This window comes from Idiotropiscis lumnitzeri, chromosome 1 (genome assembly GCF_059441095.1).
Source record: "Idiotropiscis lumnitzeri isolate Australia: NSW breed Sydney's pygmy pipehorse chromosome 1, RoL_Ilum_1.0, whole genome shotgun sequence".
NCBI classification, from domain to species: Eukaryota; Metazoa; Chordata; class Actinopteri; order Syngnathiformes; family Syngnathidae; genus Idiotropiscis; species Idiotropiscis lumnitzeri.
The window spans coordinates 36,100,745-36,117,681 of NC_142391.1; the positions used below are offsets into that span (position 1 = coordinate 36,100,745).

At 39.2% G+C, this 16,937-nt stretch overlaps 2 protein-coding genes and 1 long non-coding RNA gene across 3 annotated transcripts; 2 read left to right on the forward strand and 1 right to left on the reverse strand.

Moving 5' to 3' along the window:
• Positions 1–491: 491 nt before the first annotated feature.
• tgoln2 (trans-golgi network protein 2) lies at positions 492–5,986 on the forward strand. Its single transcript, XM_088298582.1, has 4 exons — positions 492–670; positions 2,320–3,272; positions 4,146–4,229; positions 4,329–5,986. The coding sequence occupies exons 1-4, from the start codon at positions 616–618 to the stop codon at positions 4,332–4,334; spliced, it is 1,098 nt and encodes a 365-aa protein (XP_088154708.1). The 5' UTR covers positions 492–615; the 3' UTR covers positions 4,335–5,986.
• On the reverse strand, positions 5,264–7,009 carry LOC148344480 (dual specificity protein phosphatase 18). The gene has a single exon (XM_088298593.1). It carries the CDS (start codon positions 7,001–7,003, stop codon positions 6,347–6,349), a length of 657 nt encoding a protein of 218 aa, XP_088154719.1. The 5' UTR covers positions 7,004–7,009; the 3' UTR covers positions 5,264–6,346.
• Positions 7,010–9,264: 2,255 nt separating this feature from the next.
• On the forward strand, positions 9,265–12,957 carry LOC148344481 (uncharacterized). Its single transcript, XR_015844083.1, has 3 exons — positions 9,265–9,620; positions 10,043–10,450; positions 10,728–12,957. It is a non-coding gene; the product is annotated as an uncharacterized LOC148344481 (long non-coding RNA).
• Positions 12,958–16,937: the final 3,980 nt, after the last annotated feature.

Sequence of the window (16,937 nt, forward strand, 5' to 3'; positions counted from 1 at the left end):
TGATTCTGCATTCCCGCACAAGCGTTTCGGCACTCCAAAACTGTAAGGCCATCCCGAAAGCAACGGCTCCGGGCAAGTAAAATGCAGGATAATGAAGGATCTCTCTGAGATGACGCTACATTTGAGATTAACTCCTGTAGAAAATACAGATGCAAACACACCACCACATTGTTATTCCATATTCATGTAACAGGCTTTAAAACACGCATGGTGGTTGTTATGGCTGTTCCTCATTGAAACAACACACCTTGTTTGAAAAGTCCCTCGTGCAACCTGTACACTTGTCTTTTGACCACGAGGCCTCGTGAAAACACCCCACTAAATTTAAAAAGGGTGCTGTCCAAAATTGCAGTCGCGTTATAGCAGTGACATCTAGCGGCGGATTTAATACTTTCGGTTAGTCACTTCTGCCTCCAGACTCTGGATGTCACTAATGAGCATTCTACGTGCCGAGCCCAGAAGAAGAGTCTGGTGCGTACACGGAAGAAGGGGCGGACTAAGCTTTTGACGTTGTCAACGCTGTACTTCACAGTCGTATTTGGCGACGCGGATTTTAACATCCGGATAAAGCTTTGATCAATCAGTGAGTGTGGTTTGTTTTCCAATGCGAACACCATGAGGTTTGTTTTCCTGGCATGTATTACAGTTGTGTGTTACTCCGTGGTGATAGGTGAGTGTCTTTTAAGCCGTGTCCTAATTAGTTGGTTGATGTTTTTGTTGCTGTTGTGTGTTTTTTTTATGCCCACCGGCAAGCAAACTCAGCATGGTAGCGGAAGGAATTTGGTATGTCCAGTGTCTTTGAAGGGTAGCAGTAACCTATCGCATTTTAGATAACCACGATCATAACGAGCTAAATAACTTGATTGTACAATTATAATATTAATCACACAGAAATAACAAGAAAAAAAGCAACATTATTTATTGATTACAGTTGGTGGGGGGTATTTACACAACCAATGAACGCTTTCAGAGCTTCAGTAAGTAATAATTCAAGATCTACAGGTCATATGTTTCCGTATACGTGTAGTATTTCTTTCTTATTGCGCCCAGGTTATGTATCGATATTTTAAACGTGCTAATTAATCCAATTGTATTGCAGTAATCTGTTGTCTGTGCTCGAAAGGAGGCCTGTGATTTGAAGTGGAGCTGTGTATATTCCGAAAGAATTTGAACAACTCTCAATTTATAAAATAGCAGGATCTATCCAGCTCAAAAAACAAACCAACCAAAACGTGCTATATGACTTTTGGACACACCATCCAATGATTTACTTTCATTTTAGTGTGACTTCTCAGGGCGCAAGTTCTGAAAATGATCAGGTGTGATTTAATGCCATTTCGCAACAGGCAAAAAGTTGTCAAACCAGAACACAATAAATGTGGCATCACACCGAGAAAGTCCATTCAAAGAACATGTTAACACACAACAATAGCAAGTCGAAATCAGTCAGTCGACTGAGCAAGAAAGAAAAGAAAATTAAAACTTCCTAACAACACAGCAAAAAGTAATGAATGACACACAGAAAGTATGAGGCACACAATTTTGTGTCCAAACTTCACCAAAGAAAGCATCAATACCAAACACTTCAAAGTACTTCTAGGTTCTGCAACAATATGACGTTTTATTTATTTTTTATCCCCTATATTTTAGTGAAATAAAAAGTTGTCCCCAAGGACCACAAGTTGCCCACTGGCCTGGTCTATAAATGTCTCACCAATGATGGTCACATCATGTCCTGTTGCGGTACGCTAACACATTGTACTGTCTACGGTGCTTTAATCAGCAAACTCACTTTATTAAAAAAACAAAACAAAACACTGTTGTTGTATACCCATGATTTACATCGAAACAACAAAAGCACAAGTGCTAGCTCTCGACCAAGCACGAAGTGTTGCGTTGATAAATCGGAAATGTTACCACTCAAAGTAGCACAATATGACCCATTTGCCAGATTTACTTGCTTGCACTAAACATCAATGCGTATTGTGTTTGTGAATGACCGCATCGCCACACTAGTGCACAGAGACGAGCATGGCAGCAATTAAAAAAAAAAATTAAAACCGAAATCAGAAAGTGAAAATTAAATCAAATCGGGGCTTGAGTGAATCGTTACGTTCCTTGTTGGCAGTGTATCTTGTTTTGGCATTGAAAACAGGGCAAAAATAATATTAAAAATCGGGACATTATTAAACAAAATACATAAGTCTCATTTTAAAATTCTGAAATAAAATGTCACAATTCCATTATAGCCTGAAAATACTGATTTTAAAAAATACAGCTTGTTTGGTTTTGAAATAATAATTGTATTCATTTTTGTAGGGGCCCCACCACTTTCTAATGTGGGTGAAGGTGACTTGCTTAAACCTCAGAAAAACACAAATGACAATGTGAAGGAGAATTTACCAGCACCAAACACGAAGCCTAAAGAAGGTAACACGACGGATGTGGATAAGAAAGATTTGGTTGATGAAGCTGCCAAGAGCAAAACAACTCTCGGCGATTCTGGGATAAATATAATCACAGAGGACCCACAGTCAGGTGGCCAGACTAACAAGGAAAAATCTCTGGAGCCAGAGAAGCCTAAACAATCTGAAGAAGAGGCTACACACGAGGCAAAACCGGAGGATTCTAAGGAGGTAAATTCAGGAAAACCTAAAAAGGAATCAGATGGGTCAGTAAAGGAGGACCAATCAGTAGGAGATCCTGCAAAAGAGGAGCCATCAGAAGGAGATCATGCAAAGGAACACAAACCAGGAGATGCTGCAAAGGAGGACAGATCAGAAGGAGATCATGCAAAGGAGAACAAACCAGGAGATGCTGCAAAGGAGGACAGATCAGAAGGAGATCATGCAAAGGAGGAGCCATCAGAAGGAGATCATGCAAAGGAGAACAAACCAGGAGACGCTGCAAAGGAGGACAGATCAGAAGGAGATCATGCAAAGGAGGAGCCATCAGAAGGAGATGCTGCAAAGGAGAACAAACCGGGCGAGGCTGCAAAGGAGAACAAACCGGGCAAGGCTGCAAAGGAGAACAAACCGGGCAAGGCTGCAAAGGAGGACTCGTCAGAAGGAGTGCCTGGCAAGAAGACACAATTGGAAGGACCTGTCAGTGTGGCAAAATCTGGTGGAGATGACGGCACTAATAAAAAAATGGGAGTCAACCGTCAGTACGGTGGAAGTGACGAGGTCGAAAGTAGTCATTTCTTTGCATACCTCGTCTCTACAGCAGTGGTGGTTGCAGTGCTTTACGTCGCTTACCACAACAAGCGCAAGGTGCGTACGTGGCTTATGAAAATCTTCTCATTGCTGTAGTTTTCCTGTTACTTAGTTGCAACTGCACTAGAGGGGATCTTCCGCCTGGGAAAAAAAGGTTGAACATGGCTAGTCATTCTGGTGTGACATTGTGATTTAGCATGATTATTAAACCTGAAAGCAGGAAGTAGTTCTAGTTCTGGTATGACGAAAACAGACACCTACTAGCAATTAGACGAGAATGAGAACACAAGCATGAATGTAAAAATATATAAGAAGGAATTTAAATGTATTTACCTCTCGGTCCCACAGACCGCACTGATATTCTCCCCCATTGTAACATTGCAAATATACCGCTAGAAATAGCTCGCGTTAGGCTAGTAGGACAACCTACATTTTTCATGACTAAGTAATCATGGCTTAACTTTCGCTTTACACAATAACATCAAAAAGACATTTGGCTAAAATGCACCACGGGATTCTAGTTAAAGTAAGCCAATTTTAAGATTAAAAAAAAAAAAAAAATCAAAATTTTAACAATTAGTCAACGTTGCGTCGTAATTGTCCGCTGCTGGGTTTGTAGGTCAAGTTCCTGTCAGAGCCTGCAGCTAGGTATTTATTCTTCATTTTGCATTCAAAAGTTAGATTAGTAGTAGAGGCGTAAATCCCCCCCCACAATAAAAGTTTCAAACAAAAAGTCAACCTCTACTTTGTGGTTTTTCAGTTTTAGCGGGGGGTTACGGTCCCAATAAATGCAAAAACTGAGGGATTACTGTAATTCAATAGCTATAGCCCATAATTGTAATTTCAAACAGCCAAAAATATTAAAAGATGTTGTAACACTTTGTGTCATTTCATCCAACAATACAATGTTTTCCTTTTTCTCCCCCCTAGATAATTGCCTTTGTTTTGGAAGGAAAGAGATCAAGATCTGCTCGTCGACCAAAAGCCACAGAATACCAAAAATTGGAACAGCAGGTATTTTTTGGGCATTTTTAAGATAAGATGTCCTTTATTAGTCCCACAATGGGGAAATTTGGTTTCAATTTCTTTAAATAATTAATCTTTTCTTTTCAGTTTTAATCAGATGTTGTAGCCTTGAGACACTGAATGCACCGTGGGACACCGCAGACTCGTTCGCATTTGAACTGACATGCATTTTGGTTCTATTCTGTAATGGATGCGTATTGCATGACTATGCAGATGACACTGTTGCCTTATTGACAGATGGAGTAAATCACAGTAATCGTTGATTAAATGTGCATGCAGTTTTTGCGCCTGTCTCTTTTTTCCCCACTTTATTAGAAACCACGACTCAGGATATTTCGGTAGCAGATAAAAGCTTTATTTGTTTTGCAACGTTACTTGCTTTGTTTCTACCGCTATTATTGCACTGTGAGCCAAATAAGCCGTTATGACTCCTTGGAAGAATATTAAAAATTTTAGCATTGAAATAATTTCTGCAGCTAGTTTTCAGATCTATTGTCAATAACATTTGCATCTCAAGAATGAAAGTATTGTTTAAAGTAATTGGAAAAATTTGGCGTTAACAAAGACTGGGAACCAGCAACATTCTAATGATCATAAGAAGAGACTTTAATGCAACATTGGATTGAATGAAAATAACTGACAATTGTGGTTATGAGAGTTTATGTGCTGCACCTTTTTTGCTCCTATATTTATAAAGTTGAAACAATGAAATTGGTCATGAGAGAGGACGCAAGGCAGCTACCGTAAAATCCCGTGGATAATGCACCCGTGTATTATACGCTCCGCCAAATCATCCTTAAAAAGCATTTCTTTTTCTCCCTGTGTCTTATCCGGTCTTCTTACATGCTGGTTTCCTTTATTATTGTGAATGAATAAAAATTCAAAACATGCCAATGAAGTGTAAAAGAAATTTAAATCCAGGTTGGAAATGAAGCTTTTGTATTTTTAAAATCATGTTTTCAAAAATCTTGTTCTTGCACTTTGCGCCATGCTAGTAATATTCGTAAAATATTTTTTATTTCTTTACTATTCTTTTAAAGCTCATTAACTTTGTTTTTAAATGCCGTACTTTTAATTGCAGTATGTAAGCATATATTGAGTTACATTGTGAATGAAACGTACTATATAAATAAGCGATTCCTTTTTTCTTCAACCACAAGGTAGTACCTAGATACTCGTAAATGTCTAAACAATGTGATTTTTTTTGTTTTCTTTGAGTAAGTCCCGTCTATAATGTATTCATGGGATTTCACGGCAGTTGCTGAAATGTTTCCGCATTGGATGATGATTAACCACTATTCTTTTGTGCACCACACAAGCAAGGTAGCTAGTTACTGAAAGGTGTGAACTGGTTCTGTATTGGATGATGGTGAAAGGCTATCCTCTTGGAAATTGCACATTTATCTGACTTGCTGCTTGGTGTGAACATTTATTTGGAGTGGAAATGACCAACAGATCATTCATTAAGTTGCACTTTTGGGAAAAATGTATGAATGATGGGGGATAAATAATGCAAAAGATATTATTCTTTGACATGTGTATGCGCCGTTTGAAAAATTGTTTCATTATCTTATATAGTTTGACAATGTATTGAAAGGAACACCATTTACAAATGACAGTGGTCAAATAATGAAGAAAAGTCAAATCTGCCTGGATTCTGTAAAACTATCATTTGAATATATCTGACTAAAATGTTTGTTTGGAATATCCTGCTATCTAAAATAAATGTTTTTATGACCTTTAAAGTTGTGATGTCGTTTTTCCTCTGCCACCCACATCACATACCTAACAAAGCAACGCATGCTCATAAAGTAGGTTGTGGTCATTGATTTCCGTTTGAGATGGAGAACACTTGATGCAATATAGCACAACCTGCTCTACAATTTTTCCAAAACCAAACAATGCAGAATGCAGTATGTTTAATCCTTATTAGATAGTGTCAATTAAAGTGAACATTTTTTCATTTTTATAAAAACACGTTTAAAGGTAACTCTTAAATTGTGCAAGTGTAGATAATTTCACAAAAATCATGAGTAGACACAGTATGATTATCAGTCAATGATTATCAGCCTGAAAGATGCCCACGCACGACAAGTAGCAGTTTCTCAAAGTGGCATCATATTCCTGGCCTCCTCTTCATAGACATCAGGTATCTCTCCCATGGACGAGGACACCATCCGGACGGACGTGCACCCACGAAGCAGCTCCTCATACTGGATTAATTGCTTCCAGAAACCATTATTGGGCCTCGCCATGGGCCGACAGGTCTTGACCTTAGCGTGAGCCTCAACCAGAGTCGCATCGTGGTGCTTGACGAGAAAAGCCATGCAGAGTGAAGCTGAGCGGCTCACCCCGGCGTTGCAATGCACCAACGTGCGACCGCCACTCTGTGCCACGTGTTGTATTTTGTCAGCCACCTCGTCAAAGTGATCGCCGAGGGGGGTGGACGGTGAGTCGGACAAGGGAATGTGAACGTACTCTACATCGTGAAGAGCGGCACTGCTGCTTTTGGTCTCCGTGACGTTAATGATGCACGTTATTTTGTCGGCACTCAACAGGGAGGCGCGGCTCGCCGCTCTGCCGTTACTCACGTAAAGATGATCAGTAACTCGGCAAAGGCCAGAAAGACCTGCAACGACCGGCGGATGCATGAGACCATCTGCCAAGCTACATATTTTTTGAGTACATCTAATGTCAACAAAAAAAGACGTGACCGAGGAGAAACGAAACGCAATGGCACACTTCCGGTTGTAAGAGAGCATTTGTGCACGCTGTCGCCCCCAGCTGGGCGAGATGTCAAATGCATTTTTCAGCGCACTTCTCCCACTTCAGTTACTGGTGAGCTCCAGTTCTCATACTTTTGTCAGATTACCTACTTGTAATAAAAATAGAACTAATTTAACTGTTTTACTTAATCAAAAGAACAGGCTCTAAAATACTTACGTTAAAATTGAGTTCTATGTCAATTACACTGGTCAACAAATGTTTAGTTTTTCAGTTTTTTAAATAAGACACAAGTAAACTTTTCTTGGATTTTTTTGTGCTAAATCCGAATCAATCACAAACAATATAATATAGGTAATATGACAGAGTAATATATTTAGTTTTTTTTATTAAGGGTTAGGTTCAGCAACTAGTGTTTTTTTCCCCCTTTTTTAAATGTAGCAATAAACTACAACACATGGTAAAATCCCTATTCCGTGAGCTTTTATGGGTCAAACTCACAAGTGTGAAAAAAAACATTCCTCCAAAAACTGATGTGTTACAAAAGGAAACGACATTTTTTAAATAAGCATCAAAAATACATTTACGGTCACATAAAGCCATATCTGATTAAAATTTGCTGTTGACCCGTGTTAACTTATGTTTTGATACCCCCCCTCTTTTATTAACGGGGGTACTGCTTGCACTGAGAAGACTTAAAAAAAACACAAGACAAACATCTTTGATGCAAGCTAAATGCTGACAAGGTGAACTGACAAAAGGTCTTGCATCAGCAAACAGCAAAGAAAATGATAACACCTTTGTGTTTTTTCATATTAGATGGAGAATTTTTCAATGCAATTGATTTTCATTGCTGGCAACATTGTCATCAATAAGGCCATGGATGAGGAATATCTTGCTTATTTGACACTGTTGCATCATTGTCGTTAACACTTCCAGTTTCACGTTCCTCCATGTTCAGAGAGTAATAATGATTTTTTTTTTTCTCCTGACATTCACGTGACTACAGTTGCACTTATTATTCAGAAATGAAAGATTCATAGGACTCTCGCCAACCTCCCTGAATGTGGCCATACGAGGAATATTCATGACAAATTGAAGAGATCGATAATATGAATGAGAACGACAGAGCCTGGAACAACGCACAAAGAAATGAAAGCGTGCTCCAAGGTCGAGGTACTGTACATTAGTGTCAGATCACACGATCCGTCGTTATTTGAGATGAAGTGGATTTCATGAGAAACAACAAGGAGGACATTGTATTAAAAATAAAAAGTATTAAAGCAAGACTGAAATTTGCCGAAGTGCATGTTGTGATGTCACAAAGCTTCTGGGAGAATGTCTGATAGTCAGATGAGATAAAACTTGAACTTATTGGAAATGCACGTCAGCCCCTGTGTTCACCGACGCAAAAATAACCATACCAAGAAAAGAACTCTGTCCCAACTGTGATACATGGAGGAGCCTTACGTGTTCTGTGGCTGCTTACTACATCTGGCATAGAGTGATTTGAATCTGGGCAGCGTACAATGAAATCTCAAGACCACAAAGGTATTCTACAGAGAATTGTGCTCCCTCGTGTCAGGAAGCTGGGTCTTGCCCTGGATAATGACCCAAACACAGGATAATGGCCACGAGCCTTGTTCTAGAAAAGAGGTGCCCAAGTCCAGTCCTCGAGAGCCCTACCCAGCCCGTTTTAGATGTCTCCCTCTTCCAACACACCTGATTCAAATGATCAGGATCAGCTGATCATTTGATTCAGCGAAGATAAAACAGGCTGGATAGGGCCTAGATATATAGCGGAGCAGATTTGGGCACCCCTGTTCTAAAGCATCTTTGTAAGACCCAAAGCATTCCCTCTTGAGAAAGGGCCCTTCAAACCTGAGAAAAAAACATTTATTTTGCGGGCTAAAATATCTGATGCGATGTGCAGAAGTCTCACAAAAAGTTTGAGAAATCGTTTGACTGCTGTGACTGCCTCAAAAGGTTGAGCATTTTTGTCACGACCTTTTTCATGATGTTTTTTTTTTTTTCAAGAAGTCAAAAACAATGTCTGATTTTCATTTGTTAAACTTCCATGAAATGTTCATTAGTTAGTCAGATTTGAGTTAATGCTGTGATCACTGTGGGTTTGTCTTTCATTAACAATTTTGTCAACGTCTTTATTTGTGAAAATATGCAAATGAACAGTGTCAGAAATGGCTGCTTATAACCCCTATACAATGGTACCAAGAATAGTAGTGTTTCTTCTCTGAGGTGGTGGCTGGGTGTGTTGATACCCGCGGGCAGTCCTCGGTTGCCCAGGAAACAGATGGCGGATGAAGGGCGCACGTACAAAAGAACCCAAACCTGTAGCAGCAGCTGGGGAGCGGCTCCACTGACTTATTCATGTCGGCACAGCCCCTCACAGCCAAGACAGCCCTTTGTTTCGGGACTTATCCACATTATCCAGCGTTCCAAACTGGGTTGTGCGCAGCTGCTCCGGGCACTCCCACTTGGGCTTGCAGCAGCGCTGCAGCTCAACGCTGTGTACGAGCGACCATCACCCTCTTTTACTGCAGGGAACAACATGGTGCACGTTTGTCATGTTTCGTGAGAGGTTTAATGCAATCATGTCGGCGTTGTGGGAGATGTGCAACCTGGAGGTGACTGGTGGTAAGGAAATAGCTTTGTTATATCTATGTTATAAGCAACATTGTATTGCGTGTGGCACAGTCGGTTCAGTTCGTCTTTTCTTGCATTACATAAGTATTAACGACGGTGACAGTACAGAGATCTCACTATAATACAGTTTGTGATTGTTGAGGATTATAGTGATTGTTTTAGAGCTACAACGATTTCTTTGTTATTTTTTATCATACCAGCATTTCGCTCACATCATCGTAAAGTGACACAGAGGCTTTTTTTTTTAAATTACCGAATTAAGTGACCTACATTCAACACAAGCTTTGCCTGCATGTTACTAAAAATATATTTATTATTAGATGATATTGAGAGAAAAACACCAAATTTAAAAGTATTTGCATTCATTTACTATTGCTAAGATTTATTTTTATCTCTTTTGTTTTATTTGGAAGGAAGGTGCTTGGGTTTACTGGATTCAACCTCAAGGATTGTTGACATGACATCAATTCAGACTACTGGAACAGCAGCTGGACAGGTTATGTGCTCAAGACTGTATTTTTTAAATAAACCCAAGAGAGAGGCTCGTGTTGTATCTTGCAGTATTAACACATTTAAATAAATAGGATCCCAATAAACATTTACTGTGCTATATGTAGATGTAGTTGAATTAATTTGTGGATTGAAAAAATCAAGGAGTGGCTTGAGGGGACTGCAGGTTTTTGGCGATTTTATACAGCTTTGTGTTGTGTGTCCCTGCCAGTTGCACGAAGCGACACCAGTTTAGGTCTCACTTTGGACACATTGTATTCCTGTCCTGATGACATCGCTTGAATGACTCATGCTGTGCTGCCTCATTGATGGTAACTAATGCCTCTGTAGATACAAATGAAGAGGATTTGTATTTCCCTCTCACATATACCAATCACATTTATTCTGTATTGTATTTATTGATTTGTGAGAGCGTAATATGTGCACATAATGTGCATATACTGTAGATTGAAAAAGGGCAGATGTGTTGCCATGTGTTTTCTATTGCAGTGAAAATTCTCACTAACATCAAACACAATTTTAGTTACATTTGAAAATGTAAAACTTCAGCTATATATTGCATTTTTATTGGTACATTTTCTCCCGCAGGGGGATACTGGAACGAGCGAGTACCTGCTAGCCTGCGCCTACAAAGGATGGATCAACTTCTCATGCTTTTGTGTGTCAGTGAACAATGCGTTTGAGAGATCAGATTTCTACCTTTCGATCTGCTTGAAAGAGAAATAGATCAGATTTTAAGCGGGAAGGTGGTCTCATATGACATGATGACAAAATTATGCCCTTTCTCTTTCATTCAGCGATGCAAATCCTAAAGTAAAACTACCTTTATTAATCGCGTTTTGGCACATGAAAAAGCCCACTGTGGCCACAAAACACTTATATTTTGGGCTGTGTGCAGTTTGCACTGGCCTCCCCCAGTTGCCTTGGTTACCTCTCCTAATAGTTGCTCTCTTTCAACAGTAAGAACACATCTAAAGTCACCAGAAGGGATTAATTATTGAACAGCTCACAGTTCATAGCCGCTATAGTCGATAAACATGCCAACACACATTTCTCATGTTTTTGCAGAAAAATTCTCCCACACTTTAAAAATGTGTTCCTAATCCAGAATGTTCTACGGCCACCTTTCTTTACGTCCTACATGACATACTTGATCATGTATTGTGTGCATTTAACTGAAGTGTGAGTCTGTGTGAACGCACGAACATCTGTATGCATGTGCAATATTTCCGTGTCTTTGCGTGTCTGTGTGCATGTTTATTCAAAAACTTCTAACTTCTGAACGCACCAGACCCTGGACAAAAATATGAATAAATAATTCTTTGAAATTTTGCCCTAGCTACTAAATCAAACTACTGATAACCTAAATCTAACCCATATGGAGGATCTTTGTGAATAATTACAAGAATGCCACGAAAGGACGAACAAAATCCAGAATGTGATAATAATTATGTAAATACATTTTTACAGAGGTCTGGATTATACTAACATTATCTCCCTAACGACACTAATTTTTGCTAACAGTGTGATGACTACTAACCTCTCCACTCCGTGCTATTGGCTGGCCTCACAGTCAGTGAGTGACTAACCCTCTGCTTTCTGGCCGCAAACACACACCAACGCTCTCTTTATCCTGCAACCCCTCTTCTATAAACTATTCGGCCTGATCATTTCAGTAGGACATCAAATAAAAACAGCAGCTGAGTGTATCAAGAAGGGTTTCAAGATTTGGGGAGGAAATGGCATGAGCCAGAAGCAGGAAAGTGGCTGATCAAACCTGGCTTGACCACAAAGTCCACAAAGATCTTGTGACTGATGCATTGTAACGTTGTGCGACTTTGTGTGCACAGTGTGGTCAAGCTTTGCAGGTGAGTACCTCAATTGTTGTCTCCAAGGCAACACTACTAACTTCCTCTGATACTAACAATGGCACGGCTGCCAAGTACTAACATCTCTGCTCTGCTTAATTTTTTATCTATTTTATATTGATAAATCAAAGTATTCTTTGTCCTTGTTGATTAACAGCCTGGAGCATGGCTTGTGTTCACAGGAATTCTCTTTTCAAAATCATAATGAGGACTCATCATTTGCATAATGCGCGGTTTCCCACAAGCTACTAACATTCTTGGAAACAAATACTAACCAAAACGCTTTAAATAACTAACAAACTAACATACTAATTGACTAACAAAGACACTGACTAACTTTGAGCTTGATTACTGAATCAGTCATCATGCTGTCATGTACTAGTATAGCTGCATCAAATATTGAGCGTGACAAGGTTGAATGTGTGCACAGACGAGCGAGTGGGTGGGCACATATGGAGGATCCTAACTGACTGTCTCCCTGATTTGCCGTCCAAAGAATATTTTTACTGTCTTAGTAATTTGTTGCAAAATGTTGTCACGACTATCTATAGCCATAATGTATACAATAACAATGGCTCATTTATTTTAGTGGCGAATCGGGAAAAAAGTTGGCTCTGTTCAGTAGCTTAAAGATCACATCTAATCATTATTATTTAACAATAAACACAAAAATAATGTTGTCATTACTTGATGTTTTTGTCAATGTAATTAGATTTTAAGAGTAGTGTTACTGTCCATATACATAGTGCACGATTCCACAAATTATACATTTTGCTTAACACCATCATTTGGGGGTGACCCCTGTTAAACCATCATTACATGTGTACAACTATATAACTAAACAATCATGTGATATGATATTATATCATCCTTTACTAAATGAAGTACAAAGCAGACATTTTTTTGTACTGGGAATGTTCATGTGTTAATTAATAAACAGATTTACCATGTTTTGTGGCATTGAATTATACGGCTATACCTTGTGGAAAATCATGCAATTCATGTTGCTCACAGACAAAAGAACCACATTTTTGGAAAGCCATAAACTCCTTAGCATATGTAGAATCCTTTAACATACAGGCACTAAGTGGAGTGCAGACTGTAGACCTCTGCCAAGGTCTGCATATATATATATATATATATATATATATATATATATATATATATATATATATATATGTATATGTATAATGCCAGGATACGCAAGAATGGAAACTACCTGCAAAAGTGTTGTTGATTTTGTGCAGTTTGGGTTGGGGCCCATGCAGCATCACGCCACATGACTTCAGGTCATGCCAGTGGTGCTAAAAATACTATTTTCAATGGCCCCTGTCAGCTATGGGCCCTTGAATCGTCATCACTTTTCTCCCCCTTACGGCGCCTCTGTCATGTGCTCAATGCCGAGTCGATTGGGTATTTTGCTTGGAGTGCAAAGTCCTGGAGCACCATTATCCTAAATGACACATTTAGTTGCATGATTGCTGTAATCGTACCGAAGCGTGATTACTGCACACCATCATTTCTCATTCATAACAGATGATTCAATTCTAAAACAATGCAGTACATACTTGGCTGCCATCTACCAGTAGGGGGCAGCCTCATCAAATTAGAGGATGCTTGTTGGTACTTTTGCTTGAAATGTTCTCCATCTCGTAATTTTGTTTTGCTTGCTTTACATAGTCACAACATCATTCACATTTTATTATTAGATACATTTTTAAAATGTTTTTCAGCATTCATTTCTAATAATTAGAATTTAATTTGACATGGTGGCACACTTTTCTTTTGTGATTTGCAAGTAACCAACCCGCTCAACTTTTGTTCTATTGGCACAACATGTACACACTTTGCTACTCACTAAAATTCCTCATGCACAATGTTGGATTGCCACCAAAGTTTCTCTGTGTCTGGGGAAAACATTGTTTTTGCTATGAAGAATTACTGTTTGTTCAGTTGAGCATTTGTGTCTTTTGTAATTCATATTGACTAAGTGTTGTGTCAGTGCAAGCATACACAAATATAAGGAACTCTGAAACAAATAAAAAATTATTATGCAGTGAATATTTGACTCTTTTTTATCTCCAAAAACAATCACTGCTGCTCCTCCAAAGGATGTTGAGGTGGTAGGACCCCTCCAGAGTTATGAATCACTATACCAGAACCATTAGGAAATTACCACCAGTTGATAACTTTTCCCATCACATCGCATGTTGTCATTTAAGAGACTGGAATATATGTTCAGTATATGTTCTCTTGACTTGCTTCTAGCGCATGGTTTTATAATTTGAAAGTTTGTTTTGTTGTTTTTGATTTCCCCACACCCTGGTTATAATAACAATAATGGTGCTCCAATTAGCCCAACTATGCTGTACACAAAATGCTGTGCTCCGCTGCGGAATTCAAGGCACTATAATCTCATTTTGATTTAACTTGTCAGTTCATATTCAACACTGTGGCATATGAAATTCAAACCCAAGGACAGCGTAAGTGGAAGAAAGACAAATTACAGGTGTCTTGTGAACTATTAAGAGACAGTTGCCTTGTTTATGAGAGAACGGTAACATCTGCTAAAATCATTAGAAATGTTCTGATATTAGTGTGTCACATGTAACAGCCCTTGTTTAGTAGTTTAGAGTGTATTGAGAGTTAAGTTTTTTGATGATAAAAAAAATTACATTAGATATATTCTATGTATATTGATTATACATGTATTATTATTGTATATATTTAAAAAATATTATATATATATATAAAATATAGATATATATTCCCCCAAACTGATTGCCAGGCAATTCCAGTGTATATGCATACAAAATCCAAAATGATTGCAACTACATATTGAGATGTGTGCATCCTGACTACTATCAAGGTGCCTTTGAGCGAGACGCAACCTCCTCCTAAACACATCATAGAGGCGCAGTAATATGCGCGTCCCATCACGCTGACTTCTTTCTCCTTGCATGCATGCATTTCTGTGATCTGGTTCTGTGTGTCGTACAACAGAAATACATACAGCACAGTATAACGTGAAAGTCTCTTCGAGTGATCATAGAGTACAACAAAACGTGCTTCAGATACGTGCAGAGGTGCTGATCCAACTCTTGATTGTGTGCCTTGGTGGAAGCCTCTCTTGACTGCAATAGCAGAATGAAAACCAGTTTGAATCTAAACTGAACTAATGTCATTATATCCCCCCCCCACTCATTGACCTCCACTCCAGCTTTGCTTGATTCTTCACTTGTTTGAGGGTGCACTACTCCCCCACTCCTAAAATGTGAGTTGGATGCGAACCAGATGACAGAGGTTTCCGCAGGTATGGGTAGCGGGGGCCCAGGGTCTTCATGGGTCATCCATAATTCACGGCAGCGCTGCAAGCACAGTCCTAACACACACAATACCCCTCAAAGAATACTCCGGCTCCACTTAAAGTCTTAAATATCACACACACTCTAGTTCAAAGGGAGGCAGTCTGGCATAAAAAGCATTAATCGACTTAATGATGTTTGCAGTTAAATGGTTTAACATTTGCCATGCAGTCTATGAAAACATATTCTTTGGGTACATATATGCAGACTAAAACCGAAACAAAGATAGACCTAGCTGTAGATGTGTCAAAGTATGAACTGAATGTTTGAATGTTAACAGAAAAGTCGGCGCGGGAAAGCCAGCTTCATGGCGGTTTAATAAGAATGCTGTGAAATTCAGAGTTTAAAATAGGAAATAAATTCAAAGGTAGTTCACAAGGGTTGGACGTTATAGCTGACCAGCTTTATGCTTTATATGATGTGTGAATGATCGGCGACCAGGATGCTGCTCATTAGCTACACTTAGCTGCAACAAGCCCTTATTCCTAAAAATAAATAAATACATGCGACCAAAAATGTATGGATGGATTAAAAAAAATGCCTATCTAGAGAATTGTTTTTGTTTTCCTTTTCTTTTATTATGGTGATGATTAAACTGCCCTTCCTGTCCAGAAAAGTGAATGGTAGTGTTCTGATAATCTGAAACTAACACCCAAAAGGAAGAAAGTAGCCTGCTTGCTAAGTAACAAAATGAAAACCGAAAACGTTCAAATTTTGGGCTCTACAACAGATCCTGCAACTTTAGTTGTATGCATTTTGAAATTTTGAAGTGGGTCCCAGATTTGAGAGATTTTGGCTGGCACTCATGTTATTTTGGGCCTCAAACACAAAGCATAGAAGACCATGAGTTGCAGTTGAGAGTGGCAGAGTTAGGGTGAGGGGTTGCAGGTCTTGAACTGTACAAAAGGGTCTTTAAGAGCGGGGCAGGGGGAGTTTGAGAAAATGGTTTGCAGACTTTTTAAACATTTGAAGGGGAAGAAAATGGCTATGAAAAAAAAAAAAGTCAATGAAAAGGGCCATCTGTGTCCCAAAGCTGCTGTAGGATCCTGAGACCAACAAATCTTCCAGAGGATGACATGGCTCAGAGTTTGCTGAACCACAAAATCTAACATGGTTTAAGTATTTAGGAAAACATAAAAGCGCAAAGTTTTTCTGACGAATGTTCATGCAAAATTGCTTGCATGCCTCGAGACTGTCTTCAAGGCCGCTTTCTGCCTCTAAACTCTTTAAAACGTATGCACATTAGACAGAATCCTCTTGGTCAAACCATCTTCTCCCACACACACTGGGCCATGTTAATAGTGTGAAAATGGTGACTCCATATCACCACAGCCTGGCACTTCCTGAATGTCTTCTTTCTCCTTCTTGGAGCCAACAATCAGAGTCCAGATAAGCGAACAGTCAAAGAAAGCCAATCTGCCCTACGAGCTACTGAATGATGGACAGTAATTAAAAGTTAGCTAATAACCTCTTCACACCTGACATTTCAACAGGGAGGTCCTGGACACCATTATCTACATATAGATTAAACAGCGTAATTGGCAGGAAGATAGGGTTAGGAGGAT

What these genes read in the sequence shown, in the direction of transcription:
- tgoln2 (XM_088298582.1), top strand. Translation starts at nt 616, where the DNA reads ATGAGGTTTGTTTTCCTGGCATGTATTACAGTTGTGTGTTACTCCGTG. An exon ending in GTGTTACTCCGTGGTGATAG is followed by an intron (nt 671 to 2,319) that starts GTGAGTGTCTTT and finishes TCATTTTTGTAG; the next exon opens with GGGCCCCACCACTTTCTAAT. An exon ending in CTTACCACAACAAGCGCAAG is followed by an intron (nt 3,273 to 4,145) that starts GTGCGTACGTGG and finishes TCTCCCCCCTAG; the next exon opens with ATAATTGCCTTTGTTTTGGA.
- LOC148344480 (XM_088298593.1), bottom strand. Translation starts at nt 7,003, where the DNA reads ATGCTCTCTTACAACCGGAAGTGTGCCATTGCGTTTCGTTTCTCCTCG.